The 23,858-nt window shown below is 39.7% G+C and overlaps 1 protein-coding gene across 3 annotated transcripts in view; it reads left to right on the top strand.

Annotated features, from left to right (window-relative positions):
- KCNN2 (potassium calcium-activated channel subfamily N member 2) overlaps positions 1-23,858 on the top strand; it is a 178,862-nt gene that overhangs the window by 114,502 nt on the left and 40,502 nt on the right. For all 3 annotated transcript variants that reach the window (XM_032627156.1, XM_032627154.1, XM_032627155.1), the window contains one exon: positions 18,918-19,059. In XM_032627156.1, coding sequence (XP_032483047.1) covers positions 18,961-19,059 — 99 coding nt within the window. In that variant the 5' untranslated portion in view covers positions 18,918-18,960. The remainder of the gene's footprint in view (positions 1-18,917; positions 19,060-23,858) is intronic.

Genomic DNA, 23,858 nt, shown 5'->3' with positions numbered 1-23,858 from the left:
TTTGCCTTACGAATTGTGGTGCTCCTATGTTGGGTGCATAAATATTTACAATTGTTATATCTTCTTCTTGGATTGATCCCTTGATCATTATGTAGTGTCCTTCTTTGTCTGGTGTAATAGTCTGTATTTTAAAGTCTGTTTTGTCTGACATGAGAATTGCTTTTCCAGCTTTCTTTTGATTTCCATTTACATGGAATGTCTTTTTCCATCCCTTCAGTTTCAGTCTTTATATGTCACTAGGTCTGAAGTGTGTCTCTTGTAGACAGCATATATATGGGTCTTCTTTTTGCATGCATTCAGCCAGTTTGTTTCTTTTGGTGGGAGTATTTAATCCATTTACATTTAAGGTAATTATTGATATGTATCTTCCTGTTACTATTTTCTTAATTGTTTTGAGTTTGTTATTTTAGGTTCTTTCCTTCTCATATTTCCTGCCTAGAGCATTTCCTTTAGCATTTGTTGTAATGCTGGTTTTTTGGTGCTGAATTCTCTTAGCTTTTGCTTGTCTGTAATGGTTTTAATTTCTCCATCAAATTAGAATGAGGACCTTGCTGGGTAGAGTAATCCTCATTGTAGGTTATCCCTTTCATCATGTTAAATATGTCTTGCCAATCCCTTCTGGCTTGCAGAGTTTCTGCTGAATGATCAGCTTGTTAACCTATGGGGATTCCCTTGTATGTTACTTGTTGTTTTTCCCTTGCTGCTGTTAATATTTTTTCTTCATATTTAATTTTTGATAATTTGATTAATATGTGTCTTGGTGTGTTTCTCCTTGGATTTATCCTGTATGGGACTCTTTGCACTTCCTGGACTTGATTGACTATTTCCTTTCCCATATTAGGGAAGTTTTCAACTATAATCTCTTCAAATATTTTCTCAGACCCTTTCTTTTTCTCTTCTTCTTCTGGGACCCCTGTAATTCGAATTGGTTCATTTAACATTGTCCCAGAGGTCTCTAAGACTGTCCTCAGTTCTTTTCATTCTTTTTTCTTTATTCTATTCTGCATAGTTATTTCCACTATTTTATCTTCCAGGTCACTTATCTGTTCTTCTGCCTTAGTTATTCTGCTATTGATTCCTTCTAGAGAATTTTTAATTTCATTCATTGTGTTGTTCATCATTGTTTGTTTGCTCTTTAGTTGTTCTAGGTCCTTGTTAAACATTTCTTTTATTTTCTCCATTCTATTTCCAGGATTTTGGATCATCTTTACTATCATTACTCTGAATTCTTTTTCAGGTAGACTGCCTATTTCCTCTTCTTTGTTTGGTCTGATAGGTTTTTTCCTTGCTCCTTCATCTGCTGTGTGTTTCTCTGTCTTCTCATTTTGCTTAACTTACTGTGTTTGGGGGTCTCCTTTTCGCAGGGTGCAGGTTCATAGTTCCCATTGTTTTTGGTGTCTGTCCCCAGGGGCTATGGTCGGTTCAGTGGGTTGTGTAGACTTCCTGGTGGAGGGGACTAGTGCCTGTGTTCTGGTGCATGAGGCTGGATCTTGTCTTTCTGATGGGCAGAACCACATCTGGTGGTGCGTTTTGGGGTGTCTGTGAGCTTATTATGATTTTAGGCAGCCTCTCTGCTAATGTGTGTGGTCATGTTCCTGTCTTGCCAGTTGTTTGGCATAGGGTGTCCAGCACTGTAGCTTGCTGGTTTTGGAGTGGAGCTGGGTCTTAGCATTGAGATGGAAATCTCTGGGAGAGCTTTTGCCATTTGATATTACATGGAGCTGGGAGGTCTCTGGTGGACCAGTGTCCTGAACTCAGCTCTCCCACCTCAGAGGCACAGGCCTGACACCTGGCTGGAGCACCAAGATCCTGTCAGCCACATGGCTCAGTAGAAAAGGGAGAAAAAAAGAGAGAAAGAAATTGAGAAGGACAGGAAGGAAGGAAGGGAGGGTGGGAAGCAGAGAGGGACGGAGAGAGGGAGGAAGGATACAAGGGAAAAATAAAATAATAAGAAATAAAATTATTAAAATAATTTTTTAAATTATTATAAATAAAAACATTAAAATGTATTTAAAAAATAAGAAATAAGAGAGCAGCCAAACCACAAATCAAATCCACCAAGGATAACAAGTGCTAAAAACTATATTAAAAAAAAGAAACAGACAGACAGAACCCTAGGACAAATGGTAAAAGCAAAGCTATACAGACAAAATCACACAAAGAAAAGCGAACTATATATATTTTTTTGTTTTTTTTACATCTTTATTGGAGTATAATTGCTTTACAATGGTGTGTTAGTTTCTGCTTTATAACAACGTGAATACATATACATATGTTCCCATATCTCCTCCCTCTTGCGTCTCCCTCCCTCCCACCCTCCCTAAATATATCTATATGTTTTTAAAAAAGAGAGCAGCCAACTCAATAAACAAATCTACCAATGATAATACACTCTGAAAACTAAACTATAATAATAAAACCAGAAATCAGTCAATCGCATACAGCCAGCTCCAAGTCTACAGTTGCTCCCAAAGTCCACTGCCTCATTTTCGGGATGATTCGTTGTCTATTCAGGTATTCCACAGATGCAGGGTACATCAAGTTGACTGTGGAGATTGAATCCCCTGTTCCTGAGGCTGCTGGGAGAGATTTCCCTTTCTCTTCTTTGTTCTCACAGCTCCTGGGGTTCAGCTTTGGTTTTGGACCGGCCTCTGCATGTAGGTCGCCTGAGGGCGTCTGTTCTTCGCTCAGACAGGACGGGTTAAAGGAGCAGCTGACTCAGGGGCTCTGGCTCACTCAGGCCGGGGGAAGGGAGGGGCACGGAGTGCAGGGCGAGCCTGTGGTGGCAGAGGCCAGCGTGACGTTGCACCAGCCTGAGGTGCACCATGTGTTCTCCCGGGGAGGTTGTCCCTGGATCACGGGACCCTGGCCTTGGAGGGTTGCACAGGCTCCCAGGAGGGGTGGTGTGGAGAGTGACCTGTGCTCACACACAGGCTTCTTGGTGGTGGCAGCAACAGCCTTAGCATCTCATGCCCATCTCTGGGGTCCATGCTGATAGCCGCGGCTTGCACCCGTCTCTGGAGCTCGTTTAGGCGGCGCTCTGAATCCCCTCTCCTCAGCACTCCGAAACAATGGTCTCTTGCCTCTTCGGCAGTTCCAGACTCTTTCCCGGACTCCCCCCCGGCCAGGCGTGGCGCAATAGCCCCCTTCAGGCTGTGTTCACGCAGCCAACCCCAGTTCTCTCCCTGGAATCCGACCGAAGCCCGAACCTCAGCTCCCAGCCCCCGCCCGCCCCGGCGAGTGAGCAGACAAGCCTCTCGGGATGGTGAGTGCTGGTCGGCCCTGATCCTCTGTGCAGGAATCTCTCTGCTTTGCTCTCCGCACCCATGTTGCTGTGCTCTCCTCTGTGGCTCCGAAGCTTCCCCCACCCCCGCCAACCCCCGTCTCCGCCCGTGAAGGGGCTTCCTAGTGTGTGGAAACCTTTCCTCCTTCACGGCTCCTTCTCACTGGTGCAGGTCCCGTCCCTATTCTTTTGTCTCTGTTTTTTCTTTTGCCCTACCCAGATACGTGGGGAGTTTCTTGCCTTTTGGGAAGCCTGAGATCTGCCAGCGTTCAGTAGGTGTTCTGTAGGAGTTGTTTCACGTGTAGATGTATTTCTGATGTATTTGTGGGGAGGAAGGTGATCTCTACGTGTTTCTCCTCTGCCATCTTGAAGGTCCGCCTCCCTAGAGAATTTGTAATTTTATTTACTGTGTTGTTCATCATTGTTTGCTCTTTAGTTCTTTTAGCCCTTGTTAAACATTTCTTGTATTTTCTCCATTCTATTTCCAAGATTTTGGATCATCTTTACTATCATTACTCTGAATTCTTTTTCAGGTAAACTGCCTATTTCCTCTTCATTTGTTTGGTCTGGTGGGTTTTTACCTTGTTCCTTCATCTGCTGCATATTTCTCTGTCTTTTCATTTTGCTTAACTTACCGGTTTTGGGGTCTCCTTTTCGCAGGCTGCAGGTTCATAGTTCCCGTTGTTTTTGGTGTCTTCCCCCAGTAGGTAAGGTTGGTTCAGTGGCTTGTGTAGGTTTCCTGGTGGAGGGGACTGGTGCCTGTGTTCTGGTGGGTGGGGCTGTATCTTGTCTTTCTGGTGGGCAGGGCAGCGTCCAATGGTGTGTTTTGGAGTGTCTGTGACCTTATGATTTTAGGCAGCCTCTCTGTTAATGGGTGGAGTTGTGTTCCTGTCTTGCTAGCTGTTTGGCATGGGGCATCCAGCACTGGACCTTGCAAGACGTTGGGTGGAGCTGGGTCTTAGCCTTGAGACCAAGATCTCTGGGAGAGCTCTCACCAACTGATATTACATGGGGCTGGGAGGTCTCTGGTGGTCCAATGTCCTGAACTCGGCTCTCCCACCTCAGAAGCTCAGGCCTAACACAAGGCCGGGACACTAAGACCCTGTCAGACACATGGCCAGGTCCATGGGGATTTTCTTGCCTTTTGGAAAGTCTGAGGTCTTCTGCCAGCATTCCGTAGGTGTTCTATAGGAGTTGTTGCACACGTAGATGTATTTTTGATATATTTGTGGGGAGGAAGGTGATCTCCATGTCCTACTCCTCTGCCCTCTTGAAGGTCCCCCTCCTCCTCTTTCCCAGCCTCCAAGCCCCAAAGAGGGAGGAAGAAGACGTTTCCAGTCCTAGGGAAGGGATTCTGGCTCAGTCTTCTCGAACCAGAGTTGGCCAGTTGGGGCACCATCCAGCGGGGCCCTGGCCCTTTTCCAGACATACTGTTTCAACTGCAGACCTCTGAGGACTTTACACAGTGGAGGATTGACAGGCCCTTGGTGACCGTGGGTTGGGTTTGAGGAAGGTCTGTTCCCCACGTGTTCCTCCTTCATGAACCTAGACCTGGGTTTTAATTCCGTTCACGACGTTTTGGTGTTGCAGTCTGTATTTAAGCTGGTCATGCTCAATCAAGCAAGATGCAATTAGCAGGCCCTCAAAGATGAATTGTTAGAATTGAAATAGGAAAATTTAACTGGTGAACCCTGCAAATGACCTTCTCAGAAAGTGTACGATCCATCACCTCAGCCTTGCTGAAGTCACCTTCAGCTCAGTGTCCCTGAGAGCTCTCACTGCTCTCTTCTTGGTTTGGTGGCTCAGTTTTCTGACTCTCTGCTGCTTCTCTTCTCTCTCTGAGAAATTAAAGGACATCCAGGAATGTTTTGCTTCCCTAGAAACATAGCCTGGAACTGTGAAGTGCTGGAGGCTAAAACTTCTTGTCATCATAGGTTCTAAGTTGGAATTTTCGTTTGTTGTATTTTGAAAACTCAAGCTTTAAAATCAGTTCATGATAATTGCCTACTGTTGTTGTGGTAACTTAGAGCTGGGCTGATTGGGATCACTAGGGTATATTCTTTTCCAGTTGACTGAGAGCCCTAAACAGATGTTAAAAATTTCTCAGGAATGCATGATAGATGCTGGGACACAGAAATGTACCATCCCCGTCCCCTGCACCCCTGAGGATTGAAGTCCTAGTGTCTGTGGGAGGGACGGCAGCTGAGGAGTAGGGGAACAGTATGGCATAGAAAGGTTGCGATATTTCTCTTTTTTCTTGTTTGGACTTCTTGTTGCTGAACAATCCGTCTTTCTTCTTACTCTCTTTATTTTGTTGACTGATCTACCCTCACCCCCTGCTACTTTTGCTGTGCCAGGATAACGCCTGACTTACTGCTTCCTCTCCCTCCTTCCTTTCCCCAGTCCTCTTTCCACTCTTTCACGTCTCAGTGGTACCAATCACTGTACTCATTGACAGTGACAACAGAAGGGAGCAAACCTGAAAGCTGCCTATGCTCGGAAAAGCCCCAGTGTTTGCCACCTCACCTGCGTGCAAGAAAGCACACTTGCAAAAGCAGTGACTTTACTTTGTGTCTGCTTTTCCATTAATAGAGAGGGATTTGGTCAAGTAGAACACAAACACAGTCTTTATGTACTGATCAAGTAGCATTTGGCTAGTACTTCGTGATCTCAGTGCTGGCAGCCACCTGGGAGGTAGATGGGTGAGTCTCACAATAGAAGAAAGGGAGGCTCAGACATTAAGACTTGCTGCTTTGGGTAAAGAAGCTAAGGGAGGCGGTGGGCGATCACTACCTCTGAATATAGAGCAACCCTTCCTGGACTCGATCTCAGAGTGAGTAAACAAGACCCTGACATCTATATCCTCAAATGCTGGTTCAATTCCAACATGGCCTGGTTAGAAAAATCCACAGGGACTTTTTTGTTCTTACAGGTTTACAAGGTATGTTCTGGTATTTGATCTAGAGAACCTCAGAGGGTTGAAATGTGAAGATATGCAGCTACCTTAGATCTATATTAATTGGATCTAGAATGGAATGCATGTCCAGACCCACACATATACACACTCTCTCACCTCAGATGATACCCCTAAGATGCTTGGTATCACCTGAGGCTGCAGGTGTAGGAGTGGCCCTGGGCTTGTGTGTATCAGTTGTAGTGGCTGTTTCTTCAGTGGAACAGCCCGTTCTTCCAGGATGCCCAGGAGAGGGGCTTTCGCCTGAAGGTATTCTCAGGAAAGTCCCCTCACAAGCTGACTCTGGCACTGGTCGGCCCAAACTCAGCCAGGCAGCCATGGGGATAAATTAGTGTGGCACTGCCACCTAGTGACGGTCTGCTCGCCGCTCTTCCCAGAAGGGAAGTAAATAGCTCTGCAGGCTGTCATGCTGATGGAAAATCATGGAGGGTTGAGGGTAGAGGGGCTTCTAAAACCACAGCCTGCCAGGCCAGTGTAGACATGCTCTCTCTGCTATTAGTAGAGCCTGGCGTGTGTCAGACATGAATTGTACTAAGTGATTTTGGTAAGGGAGTGCTTGAAAAATTGACTTTCTTGTAAGGAAATCTTGGGCCTGACCAAGTGTGTCTCCAGGTCTGTCTCCTGGCTTCCACCTTCCCCTTAGAGGAGCAGTGTGTGGAGGATGCTTGGCACATAGCAGGAGTGGAAGGAATGGACCTCGCTCCAGAAAAATTAAAATAACTATTGGTTGGGGAAGTTAGTAAAGAAACAGAGAAGGAAGAGAACCTTGGTGGAAATGCAAGCCATGGTTATAACATTGCTCTGGAACTTGGTATTTTTTTGATAGCCTGGGGAGTAGCCAGGGCTTAAGAATATAATTTGTGCCAAATTCCATGGTTTTCTAGTTTCACTGCACTCCAGATGTGTTGAAATGAAGCTAGCTCCAGATTTTCTGATGGCTGTTGCACAGTGCCAGCTGCCCTGAAACTCTGGACCACCGGTTCTCACTGGGGGTAGTTTTATTCCCGGGAGCCATTCCAGAGAAGGGGTTTTTTGCTGTCAGTCAGTGGGGCCAGGGTTGCTCTGTATTCTGTTTGTATGAGACATTCCCACCCAACAAAGAACTGTTCTGTATCCCATTTGACCTTAGACTCATCTGGTAGACACTCTGTGTACTAAAAACCTATTTATAATCTTCTTAGTTTAGACCTAAATCCATTTAAAATATAAACATAAAATATTTTTGCTCAATTGTAACATATGCTTGATTTTTAAATAATGTTATTAGTGTGTAAATTGAGGGAAAATTGTCATTTGTTTTATTTGGAATTTGACCAAAAGTTTTTCACTTTTAGAAAATCACATTAGGTATGACCATGCCCCTGTGGCATTTGAATTCAGAACCATACACTTTCATCAGACTGAACTGTATTCAAGTGCTTTTACATATAGGTGCAAACAACTGACTGCTTCTTAAATCTTCTAGGTTAGCCTTGCCCGAGCATTTAGATATTGAAATACATTATTTATTATAAATTACTTCTCTCTTATTTTTCTATATTACATTTAGGATATTATATTGATTTTTGTTTCATAAATCATGTGTATAGATAAGTTGTATTATTTGAATTATATTTCAAGATCTTAAGCAAGAGCATCTTAAGGTGCACTAGGATTGAGAACTGCTGCTTACATTGAGTTCTGCATCCAGGAAATCTCTCATGATGGACACTTATGCCCTGGGCTCTTCCTCCATCTTCGTTTTTAGGAACCAGACTTAATCTCCATGGCTCTCTGACCTGAAAGTTCTTTCCTAGAGCTGGGCATATTTCACTAACCCCCTTTATCAAAGAGACCCTGAATGCTGATAAGTCTTTTCAGGTCTGTTTAGCTTATGTTGATGTGATACCATCGTGTTCCTATAGGTCTTTAACATAGATAATCGTCAAATAATTATATAGGTATGCGATCTAAGACTGTTAACTTATTGACAGATGTCATTTCTGAACTCACTTATTCTAACAGAAATGAAAATGCATAAATGAATAATAGAGAGTCAGACAATAAAACATTTTGTCATCTTTTTAGGGAAACATAAGGAATGTAATTCTTCAAATTTGAAAATCTATATATGTTCTGTTACACACTCTTCCTTTCGGGACTTTGAGCTGTATTTCATAGGAAGCTTATGCCCTTAGACATACCCACTGATGGTCTCTACCCAAAGATCAATCTTCTGTATCTGTATTGTGAATGAAATACACACACACACACACACACACACACACACACACACACACACACAGGCACGGAGGAAAGAGAAAGGGAGAGGAAGGAAGAGGGAAAGTGGAAGTGTGGGGGAAAGGAGAGAGGAAGAGAGAGAAGTGTTTAGTTTTTTGACTTTTCTAAATTAACAGAAGAGAAGAAAAAATTCCAAACGTGCAAGGTTAAAGGAGCAAAATAAATTTAAAGTAGAAAACTCATTTTGGTGTTTTAAAGAATTAAGCAGTTAATAAAAATTGAATCTGGCTTATGCCCAAATGAGTTAGGTTTTATAGGTAACATTACACAGCCTGTCTCTGCTGCTTTTCTCTGGATACTTGTTGGTATTGAAGGAAGTCTATCTGGGGATCCCCAAGGTCCTAAAGTCATGTCTGTGTTTTCATAACTCAGCGATAGAGAAAAAAGTAGGAGTATGAAGAAGGGATTAGGAGAAAGTCACACAGATTGGGGCAATTCAAATGGAGCTGAAGGGATTTCTGTAAATTATTTGAGTAGTTATATACACATAATTAAAGTGTTTTCACTTTAGAGCACCCTTACTCAGAGAGGTTTTTAGTAAAGGGTTTAGACCTACAAAATTTTACATTTTTATTTTTTAGTTTAAAACTATAATTTTAGGTGTCAGTGTTATATTGGACACTCATGTGGTTACTTCTAATCTATTATATACATTTTTTCTTGATCTACCTTTGCCACTCATATTCACATTTATTACAACTTGTATATTACCTTATTATTTCTTGCAGTTTTCCCCCTTTCTGCATTTTAGGTTTCTCATGAATGCTTACTGTTTTTTATCCATCTTCATGTTCCCAGTGCCTCCGAAAGTTCTGTTATACATATAGAAGCTCAACATGTTACTGAATGAGAACTTCTGAAATAAGGCTAATAGTTAGTTCTCAGCTTTGACAACACATACAAATTACCAGAGGAGCTTTAAAAAAAATCTCTGTCATGACCCCACCCCAAGAGTTCTTGGCTTCATTGATTGAGGATGGGGCTTTTGCATAGGTAATTGTCAGTGCTTCCCAGGTGATTCTAATATGCAGCTACAGGTGTGCCCCTTTGATACGGATCAGTGGCAAATAAGAGATACATATTACCCCTCCTTTCTGAGCCATTTGGCACTCAGCACTTTTCTCCTTTGAACCTAAATATGTCCCTTCATTGGACTTCTTTGTATATGTTTTAATTAATTGGATCACTTATTTGCTTTTGCTTTAGGTGAAAACTCCATGCACATATTTGGAGCTTGGAGGGAGATAATTTATCATGCTTCTCTGGGTCTTCAATTGGCAGACAGCAAATTATCAGCTTCATTACTGATGTGAAGCAGATCTGGATACCACCACTTGACCTATATCCCAGTGGGCTGCCTGGTGTTCTGATGATTCACCACTGAGTTAGATGGAGTCATAGCTGAACCTTTATACCCTGTATTGGATCACCCCTGGCCTGGGAAGCTTACCATATAGAGAACCAAATACACCTGCTCTGTGGGCAGGCAGAGCAGAGAGAGGGCTGGAATTACTCCTGTTCAGTTCCTTCTCCCAGATTCTCCATCCTTCCCCTCTACAAATCTGGGAGAAATAGATTGCCTCCGCCTTCCTCTCCCCCCCCACCCCCCCACACACGTTAATACAATTAAATAATGTTAGAGGCAACCATTTTTGGTATTTATTTTTTTTTAATTTTATTGAAGTATAGTTGATTTTATTTACAATGTGTTAATTTCTGCTGTACAGCAGAGCGACTCAGTTATACATATATATAGTTTTTCACATTCTTTTCTTTTATGGTTTATCACAGGATATTGAAATCATTCCCTGTGCTATACTGTAGGACCTTGTTGTTTATCTGTCCTATACATAATAGTGTGCATCTGCTAATTCCAAACTTGTAGTCCTTCCCTCTCCCACCCCCTCCCCCTTGGCAACCACAAGTCTGTTCTCTATATCTGTGAGTCTGTTTCTGTTTCATAGATATGTTCATTTGGCTCGTGTTTTAGATTCCACATATAAGTGCTATCAGATGGTATTTGTCTTTTTCTTTCTGACTTACTTCGCTTAGTGTGATAATCTCTAAGTCCATCCATGATGCTGCAAATGGCATTATTTCATCCTTTTTTATGGCTGAGTGATAGTCCATTGTACCTGTATGTATATGTATGTATATATATGCCACATCTTCTTTATCCATTCGTCTGTCAGTGGACATTTAGGTTGTTTCCATGTCTTGCCTATTGTAAATAGAGCTGCTATGACCATAGGGGTGCATGTATCTTTTTGAATTATAGCTTTCGAAAAGTATAGCTTTTATATAGTCTGGATATATGCTCAGGAGCGGGATTGCTGTATTATATGGCAACTCTATCTTTAGTTTTTTGAGGAACCTCCATAGTGTTTTCCATAATGGCTGCACCAGTTTACATTCCCAACAACAGTGGAGGAGGGCTCCCTTTTCTCCACACCCTCTCCAACATTTATTATTTGTAGATTTTTTTAATGATGGCCAGTCTGACCGGTGTGAGGTGGTACCTCATTGTAGTTTCGATTTGCATTTCTCTAATAATTAGTGATGTTGAGCATCTTTTCATGTGCCTCTAAACCATCTGTATGTCTTCTTTAGAGAAATGTCTGGTTAGGTCTTCTGCCCATTTTTGGATTGGGTTGTTTTTTTGTTATTGAGTTGTATGTGCTGTTTGTATAGTTTGGAAGTTAAGCCCTTAACAGTTGCACCATTTGCAAATATTTTCTCCCAGTCTATAGGTTGTCTTTTCATTTTGTTTATGGTTTCCTTTTTGGTACAGAAGTGTGTAAGTTTGATTAGGTCCCATTTGTTTATTTTTGCTTTTATTTCTATTGCCTTGGGAGACTGACATAAGAAAACATTGGTACAATTTATGTCAGAGAATGTTTTGCCTATGTTTTCTTCTAGGAGTTTAATCGTGTCATGTCCTATATTCAAGTCTTTAAGCCATTTTGAGTTTATTTTTGTGTATGGTGTGAGGGTGTGTTCTGACTTCATTGATTTACATGTGGCTGTCACACTTTTCCAACACCACTTGCTGACAATACTGTCTTTTCTGCATTGTATATTCTTGCCTCCTTTGTCGAAGATTAATTGTTCATAGGTGTGTGAGTTTATTTCTGAGCTCTCTGTTCTGTTCCATTGACCCATACGTCTGTTGTTGTGAGGCAACCATTTTTAATGTTTATCTGTGATCTATTTTTCCCCTTTGAAACTTTCAAAGATCATCTCTCTATTCCTAGTATTTAAAATTTTACGATGATCACCCTCGGCACAGGTCTTTCATTATTCTCTGTGCAAATACTAAGTAGAACTTTCCTTTAGAGATACCTGCCTTCCAGTTTTCCTGGAAAACTAAAGAAATTTTTAAAAATTATCATTTCTTTCCTTCCACTTCTATGTTCTCCTTTTGAAGTTAGTTGTTAGATGCTCTGTGTTCTCTGAGAATATATCTTCTTTGTTCTCCCTTTTCCCTTCTCTTTTTGTCTTTTTGTTCTACTTTCTGGGAGATTTCTACCAATTTATATTCTAATTGTATTGCAATTATTTTTTTTATAATAATTTTAAGTTTTTTAAAAGTCCCTCTTTTTTATTCTTTAATTGCACTTCTTTGTAGCATCCTGTTCCTTTTATGGATGTTATATTTTCCTTTAGTTCTTCCATGATATAACTTAGAAAGTTCAGGAGTCCCACACCTCATCACTCTCCATTGTCTGGAGATTATTCTGTTTCCTCCCTTTTCCCTTCTTTCTTTCCCATCCCATTTTTGTCAGTATCTTTTTTATAGAAAGTATACTTCCAATGTGTGCTGATCGTTTGCTAGTCTTTCACGTTCAAGAGTGGGAATTGGAAACTTTGTATGGAGAGAGGAGCTTAGTGTCTGCTGAAATCCACTATGGGTGGATAAGTAGAAAGCTGCATTTTTCATTAGAAAATGCTTGCTGTTAGTAATGAATGTCTTTTCACTGAAGCTATTCTGTTTCTCCAGAAAGAAATATATTCTTTCTCTGTATTAGTAAGTTCTAATATAGGGTCAAGAACAGGGAGTGAAGAAAGTAAACTGGGAATGTTGTTGTTCAGCTTGGAAACTTGAATTTAATTACCACATTTTCAGCCCCAAACATCTTTCCTGACCTTAGCTGGGGCCTGGATCAAAATCTCCAGTGTTTCCTCAGTGAACAAACCTCTATCTCCTGTTATTTGTCTAGCAATACCAGGCAGGGGCAAGCACCTGGGCATCTATTATGCCGTATACTTAGACATCATAATTTCTCCTGTTTTCAGCTTTGGACTTTAACCACTCATTGCATGACATCTGGTTTCTCCAAGTTATGAACCTTCCATGGGTTCTATAATAATCTATGCCTTTTAATTTTGGGTATTTAGGCCATTTATATTTAATGTGGTTACAGATACGTTTAGGTAAATCTGTCCTCTGGCTACTTGTTTTCTATTTGTCCCATCTAGTCTCTGTTCCTTTTTTCCATTTCTGCCTCCTTTTGGATTGCTTATCTTTTTTATTCTTTCTTATATCCTTTATAAGATTATCACTTATTACTCTTTGATGTATTATTTTAATGATTCTTTTAAGAGTTATAGCATACCTATACACTTAGGTATACTATAACTAAATTGTCACAGTTTTATCTTCCCCTGACATTGTATCACTTACTACAGTCTACCTTCAAGTGATAATGTACCACTTTACATATAGTTTTTTCACTTCTCCAACCTTGCACTTTTACTTGTGCATATCGATCAGTAAGTACTTGGATGAATATTCAAGGAGACCTTTCTACAGATCTCTGGATCTCTCTCTGTGCAGATGTTTCCTCTCTGGTTTTTCGCCCTATAAACTCATGGCTTCCCTGTATTCCCAGCTCTGTCCTCAATTTGGGGAGACCTCTGGGCTCTGCTGATTTCCATACCTGAGCTACATTCTGGAATCTTTCTTGAGGCATTAAGCTGGGGCAATTTTATGACTCGCTTTGGCTATTTACCATCTCTCAGGGATCATTGTTCTTTGTTTCTAGATTATCTATGTCTTGTTCACTATTGTTTCAAATATTTGTCTGGTTTTGTAGTTGTTTCAAGAAGCAGCATGAATTCATCCTTTGTTGTTCCATCTTGGCTGGAAGCAGAATTCCCCATGCCCTTTTGTTTGTATAAAAATGTGTTATTTTTCATTCTCTGATTTCTCTTTTCTTTCTTTTTTTTTTTCTTTTTTGTTATTGTGGGCTTATACCTTTTTTAAATTGCCTTACTATCATTTTAGCAATATTTCAGGAGAGAATGGTGGATTCAGGAGGGAGAATTGATGATAGATTGATCACATGCATTTGAATCTCCATAATACTTTTCACTATATAACTGAGGCTGACATTTGAGATCAGAGCTGAAAATTAAGGTATTTTTGCTATTCATAGTATTAATAGTATGTTTAATGGAAAAGGATTAATAAACATAGTTTGTCAGCTGTAAGCTTCCATTGTTGAATATTTTTTACATGTGTAAAAATAACTTATAAGTTGCCTACAGGTCTTGGAACATAACATGACAAATCTGATTAATATTGATTGATGGTAAAGACTCATTTCTATACCTTTTTTGTACTTGTATATTTGTGATCCTGAAGGCCTAACATGTGGCCAAGGGCCAGTCAGTTTGAGAAAAAATGTTTCATATTGTCATATTAATTAATTCAATAAACACCAATTCTCTGCTCTATTCTTCTAAGTGAAGATAAAACAATGAGTAAGGCATAATCTTTGTGCTCAAATTCTTTATAATTTAGATTCTCGGGGCATGTTTGATAAGCAAAGTATACATTATATGTGTTATGACCCATGTTGACATTGACTGATGGCATGAGAGATATCTATAAGAGGCTCCCAGGATACAGAGAAAGGACCTATGGTCCAGCCTAGAGTACCATGCTAAAAATGCTATGTGGAGTCTGGAAAAGGGGAGTTATGAGCAGATTCTCAAAGTACAAATCAGGGCTAGGAAGGTGGGGGAGGGTGGTTTTAGTCAGAAGGAAATGTACCTGTAGAGAAAGAGCTGGAGAAGAGGATGGCATAACTGCCAGCTATTACTGTGGCCAGAGCTCCTGTTACTTATGGAATGGTGCTGTGAGAGAGGCAGGAGTGATGGGCAGAGGCTGCTTCATTGAGCAGGAAGAATTCAGTAATGCTCTTGGAAAGATCACCCTTGTGAATTTAAACAAATATTATGGAAAGCTGCCATATTTGGGATTTAAGAAACAGTGGTAGACCCACAGTCAAGAATGAATGAAGAAATGAATGGAAACTAAGAAAAGGAACATTTTACTTCTTTTAAAACATTAAACCTGATCTTACAATCTTTAAGTCTCTAAAACATGTAATGCTGTAAAACAGCAGTAAGTCCTCTCCCTAAACGCTAAAGTCCTTTTTTAAAAAAGCTTGCGATCATTAGGCATTCCTTACACCAATTTTAATCTTCTTTAATATATTTTAATTAAACAAGCATTCATATTCTTTAGAATTTGAATTTTGCCATGTGAGTCATTTCTTCAAGTCTTTCCCAGAATAGCTCCCCTTGTGGAGAAGGTCGGAATTGTCTGAATAAGTTTGTGACGTGAACTTAAACTGTAAGAAACGTTTTGAAAATTTTTAACCGTTTAAATTGTATATACTAATCGTTCGCAGTGGTGTGACTCTGGCATAAATTCAAAACCTGGAAATGTTCTAAGTGAAAACGTCATCCTGTTGATAAGTCTAATATTTGTTTCTGAGTTGCCAAGAAAGAAACCTTTATTGTTCTAATAGTAGGTAATGTGGTCCTAATTACCTGCCTCTTCTTGACTAGTCATGACTAAGTATACCTGAATGTAACAAAAACATGAGTATGAAATGTTATATTTCCATTCTGAGCCATTTTTCAGGTAGGTTAATTATTTATTAAGCAAAAAAGATAATTTACCATTGAAACCCAAGCCCTTAAATACCAACTCCTAGAAAGATATTTGTTTCTAATTAGGCCCTTCAATACAGCTTTACAGTATCTGACCCAATATAACATGCATAACATATAACAAATAATAACTGAATGATATAATGACATAATACTTGAGAATGGTGAAGAGTTTAATGAGGATGGAAGCAATTTGTATTTAAATTGTATTTAAAACTTGTGTACTTATCAAATGTAGGTAACTAAAGAAGAGTCAGTGAATGCTTTTTATTGTAACGTTCAAAGTCATTTACTGCTCTAAACTTTGAAAACCAAATCAAAGTGCTTCAGGAAGAACAGATGAGAAAGACTTTCACACCCTTGCCAAAGTTGAGAAGATTTACCTGTGGGCACCAGCAGTGAAGGTGCCCCTTTAAAGACCTTTGTTTACAGTATGAAATCTCAAACTCCTCTTTGTAGTTGCTCTACCAAAGGAACACCATGTGCCTAGAGATGTGTCCTGGTCACTAGCGATGTAGCTATAACTTGAGGTTATCACACAGACGTGGTCACATTTTCTAAGTGGGTAGTGATTGAGGACACTTTTTTGATATAGAAAGGGTCAAGAGTATAGCTTTTTCAGCCAGAAAGGTTGTCCATGTCTTAAAACATCAATGTAAAATGAGAAAATGAAAGTCAAGTGTTGAACACATAGTGAGGGCTCAACACATATTTCATATGCACCAGGGAATTAGGACCATTGGCTCTTATAAATATCAAATCTTTGTGTAAATCATGATTTGTTAAGAAGAAACTTTGTCTCACAATTAAAGGTTGAATAGGCCATGAAACTTTTGCCTCCCCTCTCTCACGTAGCCCACATCCACACCAGGGTAATAATGTATTCCCTGTTTCAGGCAACTGCTTGATGAGGACTATTCATAGAAAGCCCCAATATCATGATTGGGTTATTCATCCAAAGCTTACTTCTAAGGATCTTGTTTGAAATAAAAACCACATGGCCCCATGGAAGTCTCATCACACAGGCATAGCAGGCTCCCCGAGCAGTCCACAGAGCCTGGTAGCTCATGTTGTAGCCGAACTACAGCATGGATCGCATCACCCTAATCCTATGTGCATGTTATTTAACAGAGTTTCTCAGAGGAAATGCACTCATCTGTCTTCCTTAAAAGCTAGGAATTGATCTTGTTTTTGAATTATAGTTGATTTACAATGTTGTGTTAGTTTCAGGTGTACAGCGAACTGATTCAGATAGATATATATTCTTTTCATATATATATATACGCATATCTAGATTCTTTTTCAGTTTCTTTTCCATTATAGGTTATTACAAGATATTGAATATAGTACCCTGTAATATACAATAGATCCTTGTTGTTTATTTATTTTATGTATATTAGTGTATATCTGTTAATCCCAAACTCTTAATTTATCCCTCCCCTTTGTTAACCATAAATTTGTTTTCTATGTCCATTTTTTTTGTAAATAAGTTCATTTGTATCATTTTCTTAGATTCCACATATAAGTGATATCAGATGATATTTGTCTTCCCCTGTCTGACTTACTTCACTTAGTATGAGAATCTCTAGGTCCATCCATGTTGCTGCAAATGGCATTATTTCATTCTTTTTTTAAGGCTGAGTAATATGAGTACATCTTGACCTTCCTTTTGGCAATGACAGCCTCTCCACCCAGCCATCCTGGGAAGAGGGGACTCTGCATCTAAGTCATAGTGGCAGTTCCCTGGGGTAGAATGGTGGAGGTTGCTGCCCTCCCACCACCAGAGAATCACAGGATGCCCCTCAGCAGGGCTGGCTGCCTGTGTGCGTGCCCTTCCATATTCTTTTTGAAGATACGGTGATGCCGTCACTCTTCCTTACTCTGGGGTTCCACTCACTCCAGGCAGAGGTTTCTCTTTCCCTAGACCAAAGTAGCAAAAAATACCATTTCTTAGTTCTCTCTTCTTTGTTAGAAAACAAAGGTACCAAAGTGTTAAGCATAGGCCTTTCTGTATCCAAAGACAGAGGCAAGATCCACAGTCTCCCCTTCAGAGGTGTGATACTGCAGAGGAAAGCTTATACTCTATAAACTTCCTGCACTTTGGGCTATAGATGCAGAAGCCTTGGAATGATATGAAGAACAGAAAAAAAAAGAGAGAGAGAGAGAATGCACTGGCCCAATGTAGGTTGTATATGGAATCAATCCTGGGGCTCAGGTCATGGGGCAGCCTCCTTGCCTCCACAGCTCTGGCTACACAGACATATTCTCGAGCTGAAAGGCAGGACTGAGTGAGTGCAAGCTAGGGGATTATCAGCATGCTTTGGAGGGCAAGAAATAAGGAAGGGAAAGCCATCCCCAGTGGTATCTGAGAGCTGGGAAGAAAGGGTGGTCCTTACAGAAGTTGGATGAAGAGCAAGGAATGTCTCTAGTGACCAGAGAGAGTCTGGGGTGTGACTGCCATGGAGGAGGGCTACTCTGCCCCATGACTACACAGAGCATGCATCCAGGGCAAGTTTCTCTAAAGTAACAACTTGCATGGCCTCACAGTTGTATGCATGGTGGATAATAGTGCCCCACGATGGGCCAGGGTTACTGTTTAACACTGATACTTCAAGCAAAATTTTATATCTGTTTCTGATATAAAAATCCTTCTTCTCATTAGAAAAATTTGACACCTCATAGAATAATGAGGATAAATTGCATCCCTCTCCCTCTTTTTGACTATAAACTCTTTGTGTGTATCTGGTGAGGTAATAACTTATATTAAGCTCCAGTTCTGGGCATGGATTATGCAATCAAAGGTACATTTTCCACCTTCAAGGAGGATGGCTAGTACAGGACCTCCAGGTAGACAGTTACAATGTAGTCCTGTGATGGAGGAATATATGGGATACTGAGGGAGCCCGAGAAATGGGCTGGGAGGAGCGTAGACAGAAGAGGCTCCCACCTGAACTTATTTTGAAAGATGACTAGGAGTTGGCCCATTAAGAAATAAAGGTAGCAAAGGGAACACCGTGGCTCCTTTTGGTACAAAGGTGAGGAGGGAGATCGGGGCACTGCATATTGTTCCACCAGTTGGGCACATCAGTGGGCATCAAGGAAGGATGAGATGTGAGCAAGGCCAAAGCAGGATTGAAAGATAAATGTGCGTTAATCAACTTAAACCAGTGAGAAAAGCAATTTTCATATTTTACAGTTTCTCTTTCAGATTATTTTTAAAGTTGAGAAATTCTGATGTCTTTCAGATTGCTTAGGTAGAACTCCACTTTTATTTATAATAATGAGCTTTGAAAACCTCTAAATAGAGCATTTTATAGACGCTACTTAGTAAATTCACTGTATTGAATCAAGCTGCCCTTGGAAGCCCTACTCCAGATTAATTATGAAGGACTGGCTTTGTTTGCTATTTTTCAGGTACCATGATCAACAGGATGTTACTAGCAACTTCCTTGGAGCAATGTGGTTGATATCAATAACTTTTCTCTCCATTGGTTATGGTGACATGGTACCTAACACATACTGTGGGAAAGGAGTCTGTTTGCTCACTGGAATTATGGTAAGTGTCTTTTCACTTTCTGTCTCTTTGATGAACACTCAAGAAAGTACTTTAGACCATTCCATCCATGTGCATAAGTCATAGTACGCTACTTCAATTTCCAAACATCAGGAAGGCAGCATAAATAAATCAGTTCTCTGTTCAGAGAGAACATCAACAGTTCTCATCCTAATTCTCTTCGTTGTGAAGCTCCATTGAGGACAGAGTGCTGCTAGAATGCTCTTTGTGGGCTATGTGCTAATTTGATGAGCAAATTTGATCTTAGAGCTTCAGCTTCAAGGTCAGAAGTTCTTTGTTTAAGTCTGAGTTCTGCCATTTCCTATTAGCCATGTGAACTTGAGTGAAATCCTCTTCTGTGAAATGTACTTCTCTCAACTGTAAAATGTGGACCATAATAACTATCTTGCAATGTGTTGAACGGTTGAAGAATTACATTTTTTTCCAATTATATAATTAGATAATATTTATCATTTTAACAAATACTTGTTGAGTGCTGATTATGGCGCTGGCCTAGCAACTGAGAATATAGCAGGAAAGGGATGAACTCTCTCTGTCCTGCCTTCATGGAGCTTACAGGGGAATGCCTACTTTTTAAAATAATTAACAAATGATTGTTATTTACATTTGTGACAAGTATGTAAGGAAGTAAGATTTCTGATCAGATTTGGGGGGACTGAGGGAGAAGAATGGGATCTACTAAGAGAAATAAATTCCTGGAAAGTTGACTCTTAAACTGAGGTGGGAAGGGTAGGTAGCGAGGCAAAGTGGGGGGAAGGAAGGGCATTCCAGGAAGAGGAAATAGTTTATTTGAAGAGAGTGAGGCAAGGAGGAGCTTGGTACGTTGATGTAAGGCCACCAGGCCAGGAGTGTACAGAGTAAAGAGGAAAAGTGGCATGAGGCTGGGGGTGGGAGGCTAGATCTTGGGGATCTCTTGAGTGAGGTTTGCTGCCTGTGGTGATGTGTCACTCTTCTGGGACACCTAGCAGGCTCAGACATGTTCCTTGCCCCTTACACACTATGATGTGGCCAGGGCTGGTGTGTACCCTTTGTTTTAGATGTCTGAAAATGAAAGGCTAGCAAATTGTCTAAAATTTATTATTATGTGGTGTGAACTTTGAAATGTCTAAGCCAGATGCACCACTTTTAGTGACCTAGGTTCTCTCCATTCCTTATCTTCTTTTTGTCGTTGGATTACAGCAAAGAGCATTATCCTGATACTTGTTTGGTTCCTGCCTACAGAAGGATGTGAACTAGTACTGGAAGCTCCTTAGTCAGGAAATTCCCAGAATGTCTGAAGTTAGGCATCTCTGCCCAATGCCTTCATTGTGTCCACCCACAAGTTGGCAGGAGGGGAACAGGCTCCCCATGCGAGGGCCTTTGAATGGTAGCCAGGGCAGCGTGTACCCTTGTAGCAGCTGCCTTGGAAGATTGTTCCAAGAGTCAGAACTAGCTGGGAGGACTGAGTGCCCATGACATACATAGAGTGGGAACATTCTTCTCCCACTTAGTAGCACTGAATAGCTAGATGTGAAAATAAAACCTGGGGGCTAATTTTAAGGTTACAGTAGTAACAAGATGACCATTCGTAGAAAATATAATTCGGGGTCATAATTTAACATTGTTTGCTTGTAAAAGAAAAGTACAGTTTTGTGAATTTTAGTGATTTTTTTTCATTAAAATTGGTATGGTCCTTTATGTTTACTCTTGGATCACTTCCTTTTTCCTCAAAAGATAGCATTTTATTATATAGTATAATGCTTTGGGAAATAAAATTTGCATGGATGTATTTTTGGAGGGCCCATAACAAGCCCACAAGGGACATGAATGATGCTATTTATAAACACAGAACTGGTAATTGCAGAGTCTTTCCCCTTATGCTTCTTAGAAACAAGTTCCTTGGTTTTGCTTTTTGGCAAGATACCTCCCTTTTATTCTTGAATCAGGTATGACTCAGGGTTTATGCAAACCTCTTCATTTGCCACGGATCAGAGCCAAGTTTGAGGCTAACCTTGCCTGGATCTTGTAATACTTTTATCTTTCCTTGATTTTTTTTCTCTGTCCCTAATGTCTCAAGAACAGCTCCTGCAAAATCTCATCTGATGGCACAAATTTTATATTTAGTTCATTGAACTACTTCCTTGCTTAGATGTCACTGGTGATCTTAGTTTATTTTTAGAAAATATTTTATAAGCCATTTTTAATTTATATGGACACAAAAATGTTATATGCAGTGAAATTTACAGTGACTTCACTGCTGTCCTCTAAGCTCATGGTGAAAACAGGCCCTCTGTCCTTAAGCTGAGGAGCTCCATTCCATCTCCCTCTTAAGGAACAGACATTTCTTAATTGACCCGATCAAAAATTGTTTACTTGCATATAGAGAAATTGAGTGCTCTTTGACTAGCCTAATTGAAATACTGTGTAGAGTTGCATTGTCTCTATCCATCGGCCAAATAAATTCCCACAGAGTCAGGCCACAGAGCAGTCTTCTGGGGGTGAGCTTCTGGGAATTGGTTATATCCCATGTAAATTTCCTGGGGATGAAGAGCCTATGTATTGCAGTTACCTAGAAACTATTACAGAGAGTGGCTGACAAATATAGTTTCCTAAGACATAAATTTTTTTCAGAGTCTATAGAAAAGGTTAGTTTCCTTTAGATGAACTGTGTTTCTCTTTTGTGAGACAATTTTTTTTTTTTTTTGCTTTTGATATCAGGAAGTTTAAATACCAGTTTGTTACTTTGGGATTGTCTAAGCTAGATATGACTTCTTTTAAAATTTCAGGCTTTTTTTTTTTTCTTTCTTTTTCCAGCCTATTCTCCCCAGGACTTTTGCAATGCATGTTTAGGTAAAATACATATTGTCACATTTCTCATGAGTCATCTCTCTGGCCTTTAATAAATTGTGAAAAAGAAACGCAATTCACAATACTCCTGGGAGAGCACAGGGTCATCCCTGAATCATCTTGTGTATTGTCTCTGAAGTACTATGATTCTTTGTGTTCTTTTATATTTCAATTTTCTTGTTCTTGTGTTTAGGAAATTTTGATAGAATTTATACCTTTATGTGGTTTTTTTTGCACTTTGAAGTAAAATACAGTTGATCTGAATGCTAATACCTACAAAGCTTTCCTATTTCAAAAATGTAGACATAAAGAAATTAACACTGCATTATTTCTTCATAAAGCTAATGAATTATTTCATAGGATCATCTTAGATGTTCACATTTCATTGGTAAAAACTCAAAATTAAAATGTAATTTAAAATTTTTAAATAACTTAATTTATGTCATGAGTTATATTTTTGGGAGCCAAGGACATTAAGATTTAGGACATTTCAGCCATGGTCTTGGCAGAAATATTGTTAAACCGTGAGGAGAGAGAGTTTTCCAGAATATTTCTAAGAGAGAAACAAATGGTCTTATCAAAAAATAACTTCTCCTTGCCTGAAATGTAAATTGTAAATCCAAGACAATCATGCAAAGCTTTTTAAATGAGTTTTAGGTTGTGTTTACAATGCTATACATAGATGATTATGAAAATACTAAAACAAGTGGACTTCATATACTGAAATGCCTGAACAAGAATTCCATTGTGATAGATCAAACAAGTCAAGTAGAAATTTTTGTTTTACCAAGACCTAACTAATATTAGAGCTTAAGAGACAAAGATCTCTTCCTTTCCCCTGGGTATTATTTTAAAAACCTAAGATCATAGGATTGCCTAATAGACAAGGTCCCTCATTACCCTTCAAGACAAAACTATTATGGTTGCAATTACTTACTTTTTCCTTGTTCTTCTATCCTTCCTCTTTTTTAAAAAATGTTATTGAAATATAGTTTTTTTACAACGTTGTATTTCTTCTGTACAGCACAGTGACTCAGTTATACATAATATATATTCTTCTTCATATTCTTTTTCCTTTATGGTTTGTCACAGGATATTGAATATAGTATAGTTCCCTATGTTATACAGTAGAATCTTGTTGTTTACCAATCGTATATATAATAGTTTGCCTCTACTAATCCCAAACTCCCAATTCTTCCCTCCCCTATCCCACCCACCTTGGCAACCAAAAGTTCGTTCTCTATGTCTGTGAGTCGGTTTTTGTTTTATAGATATGTTGATTTGTGTGGTATCTTAGATTCCACATGTGATATCATATGGTACTTGTCTTTTTCTTTCTGACTCACTTTGCTTAGTATGATAATCTCTAGGTCCATCCATGTTGCTGCAAATGGCATTATTTTATTCTTCTTTATGGCTTAGTAGTATTCCATTTTGTGTGTGTGTGTGTGTGTGTGTGTGTGTGTGTGTGTGTGTGTGTATATATATATATATACCACATCTATATGTGGTATATATATATACCACATCTTCTTTATCCATTCATCTGTTGATGGACATTTAGGTTGTTTCCATGTCTTGGCTATTGTAAATAGTGCTGCTATGAACCTAGGGGTACTTGTATCTTTTTGAATTATAGTTTTGTCTGGATATATGCCCAGGAGTGGGATTGCTGGATCATATGGCAACTCTACTTTTAGTTTTCTGAGGAACTTCCATACTGTTTTCCATAGTGGCTGCACCAACTTACATTCCCACCAACAGTGTAGGAGGGTTCCCTTTTCTCCAAACCCTCTGCAGCATTTGTTATTTGTAGACTTTTTAATGATGGCCATTCTGACTGGTGTGAGGTGGTACCTCATTGTAGCTTTGATTTGCATTTCTCTAATAATTAGTGATGTTGAGCATCTTTTTCATGTGCCATCTGTATGTCTTGGCCATCTGTATGTCTTCTT

The sequence above is a fragment of the Phocoena sinus genome, chromosome 3 (assembly GCF_008692025.1).
Source record: "Phocoena sinus isolate mPhoSin1 chromosome 3, mPhoSin1.pri, whole genome shotgun sequence".
Lineage (NCBI taxonomy): Eukaryota > Metazoa > Chordata > Mammalia > Artiodactyla > Phocoenidae > Phocoena > Phocoena sinus.
This window is presented reverse-complemented; position numbering and strand designations above follow the sequence as displayed.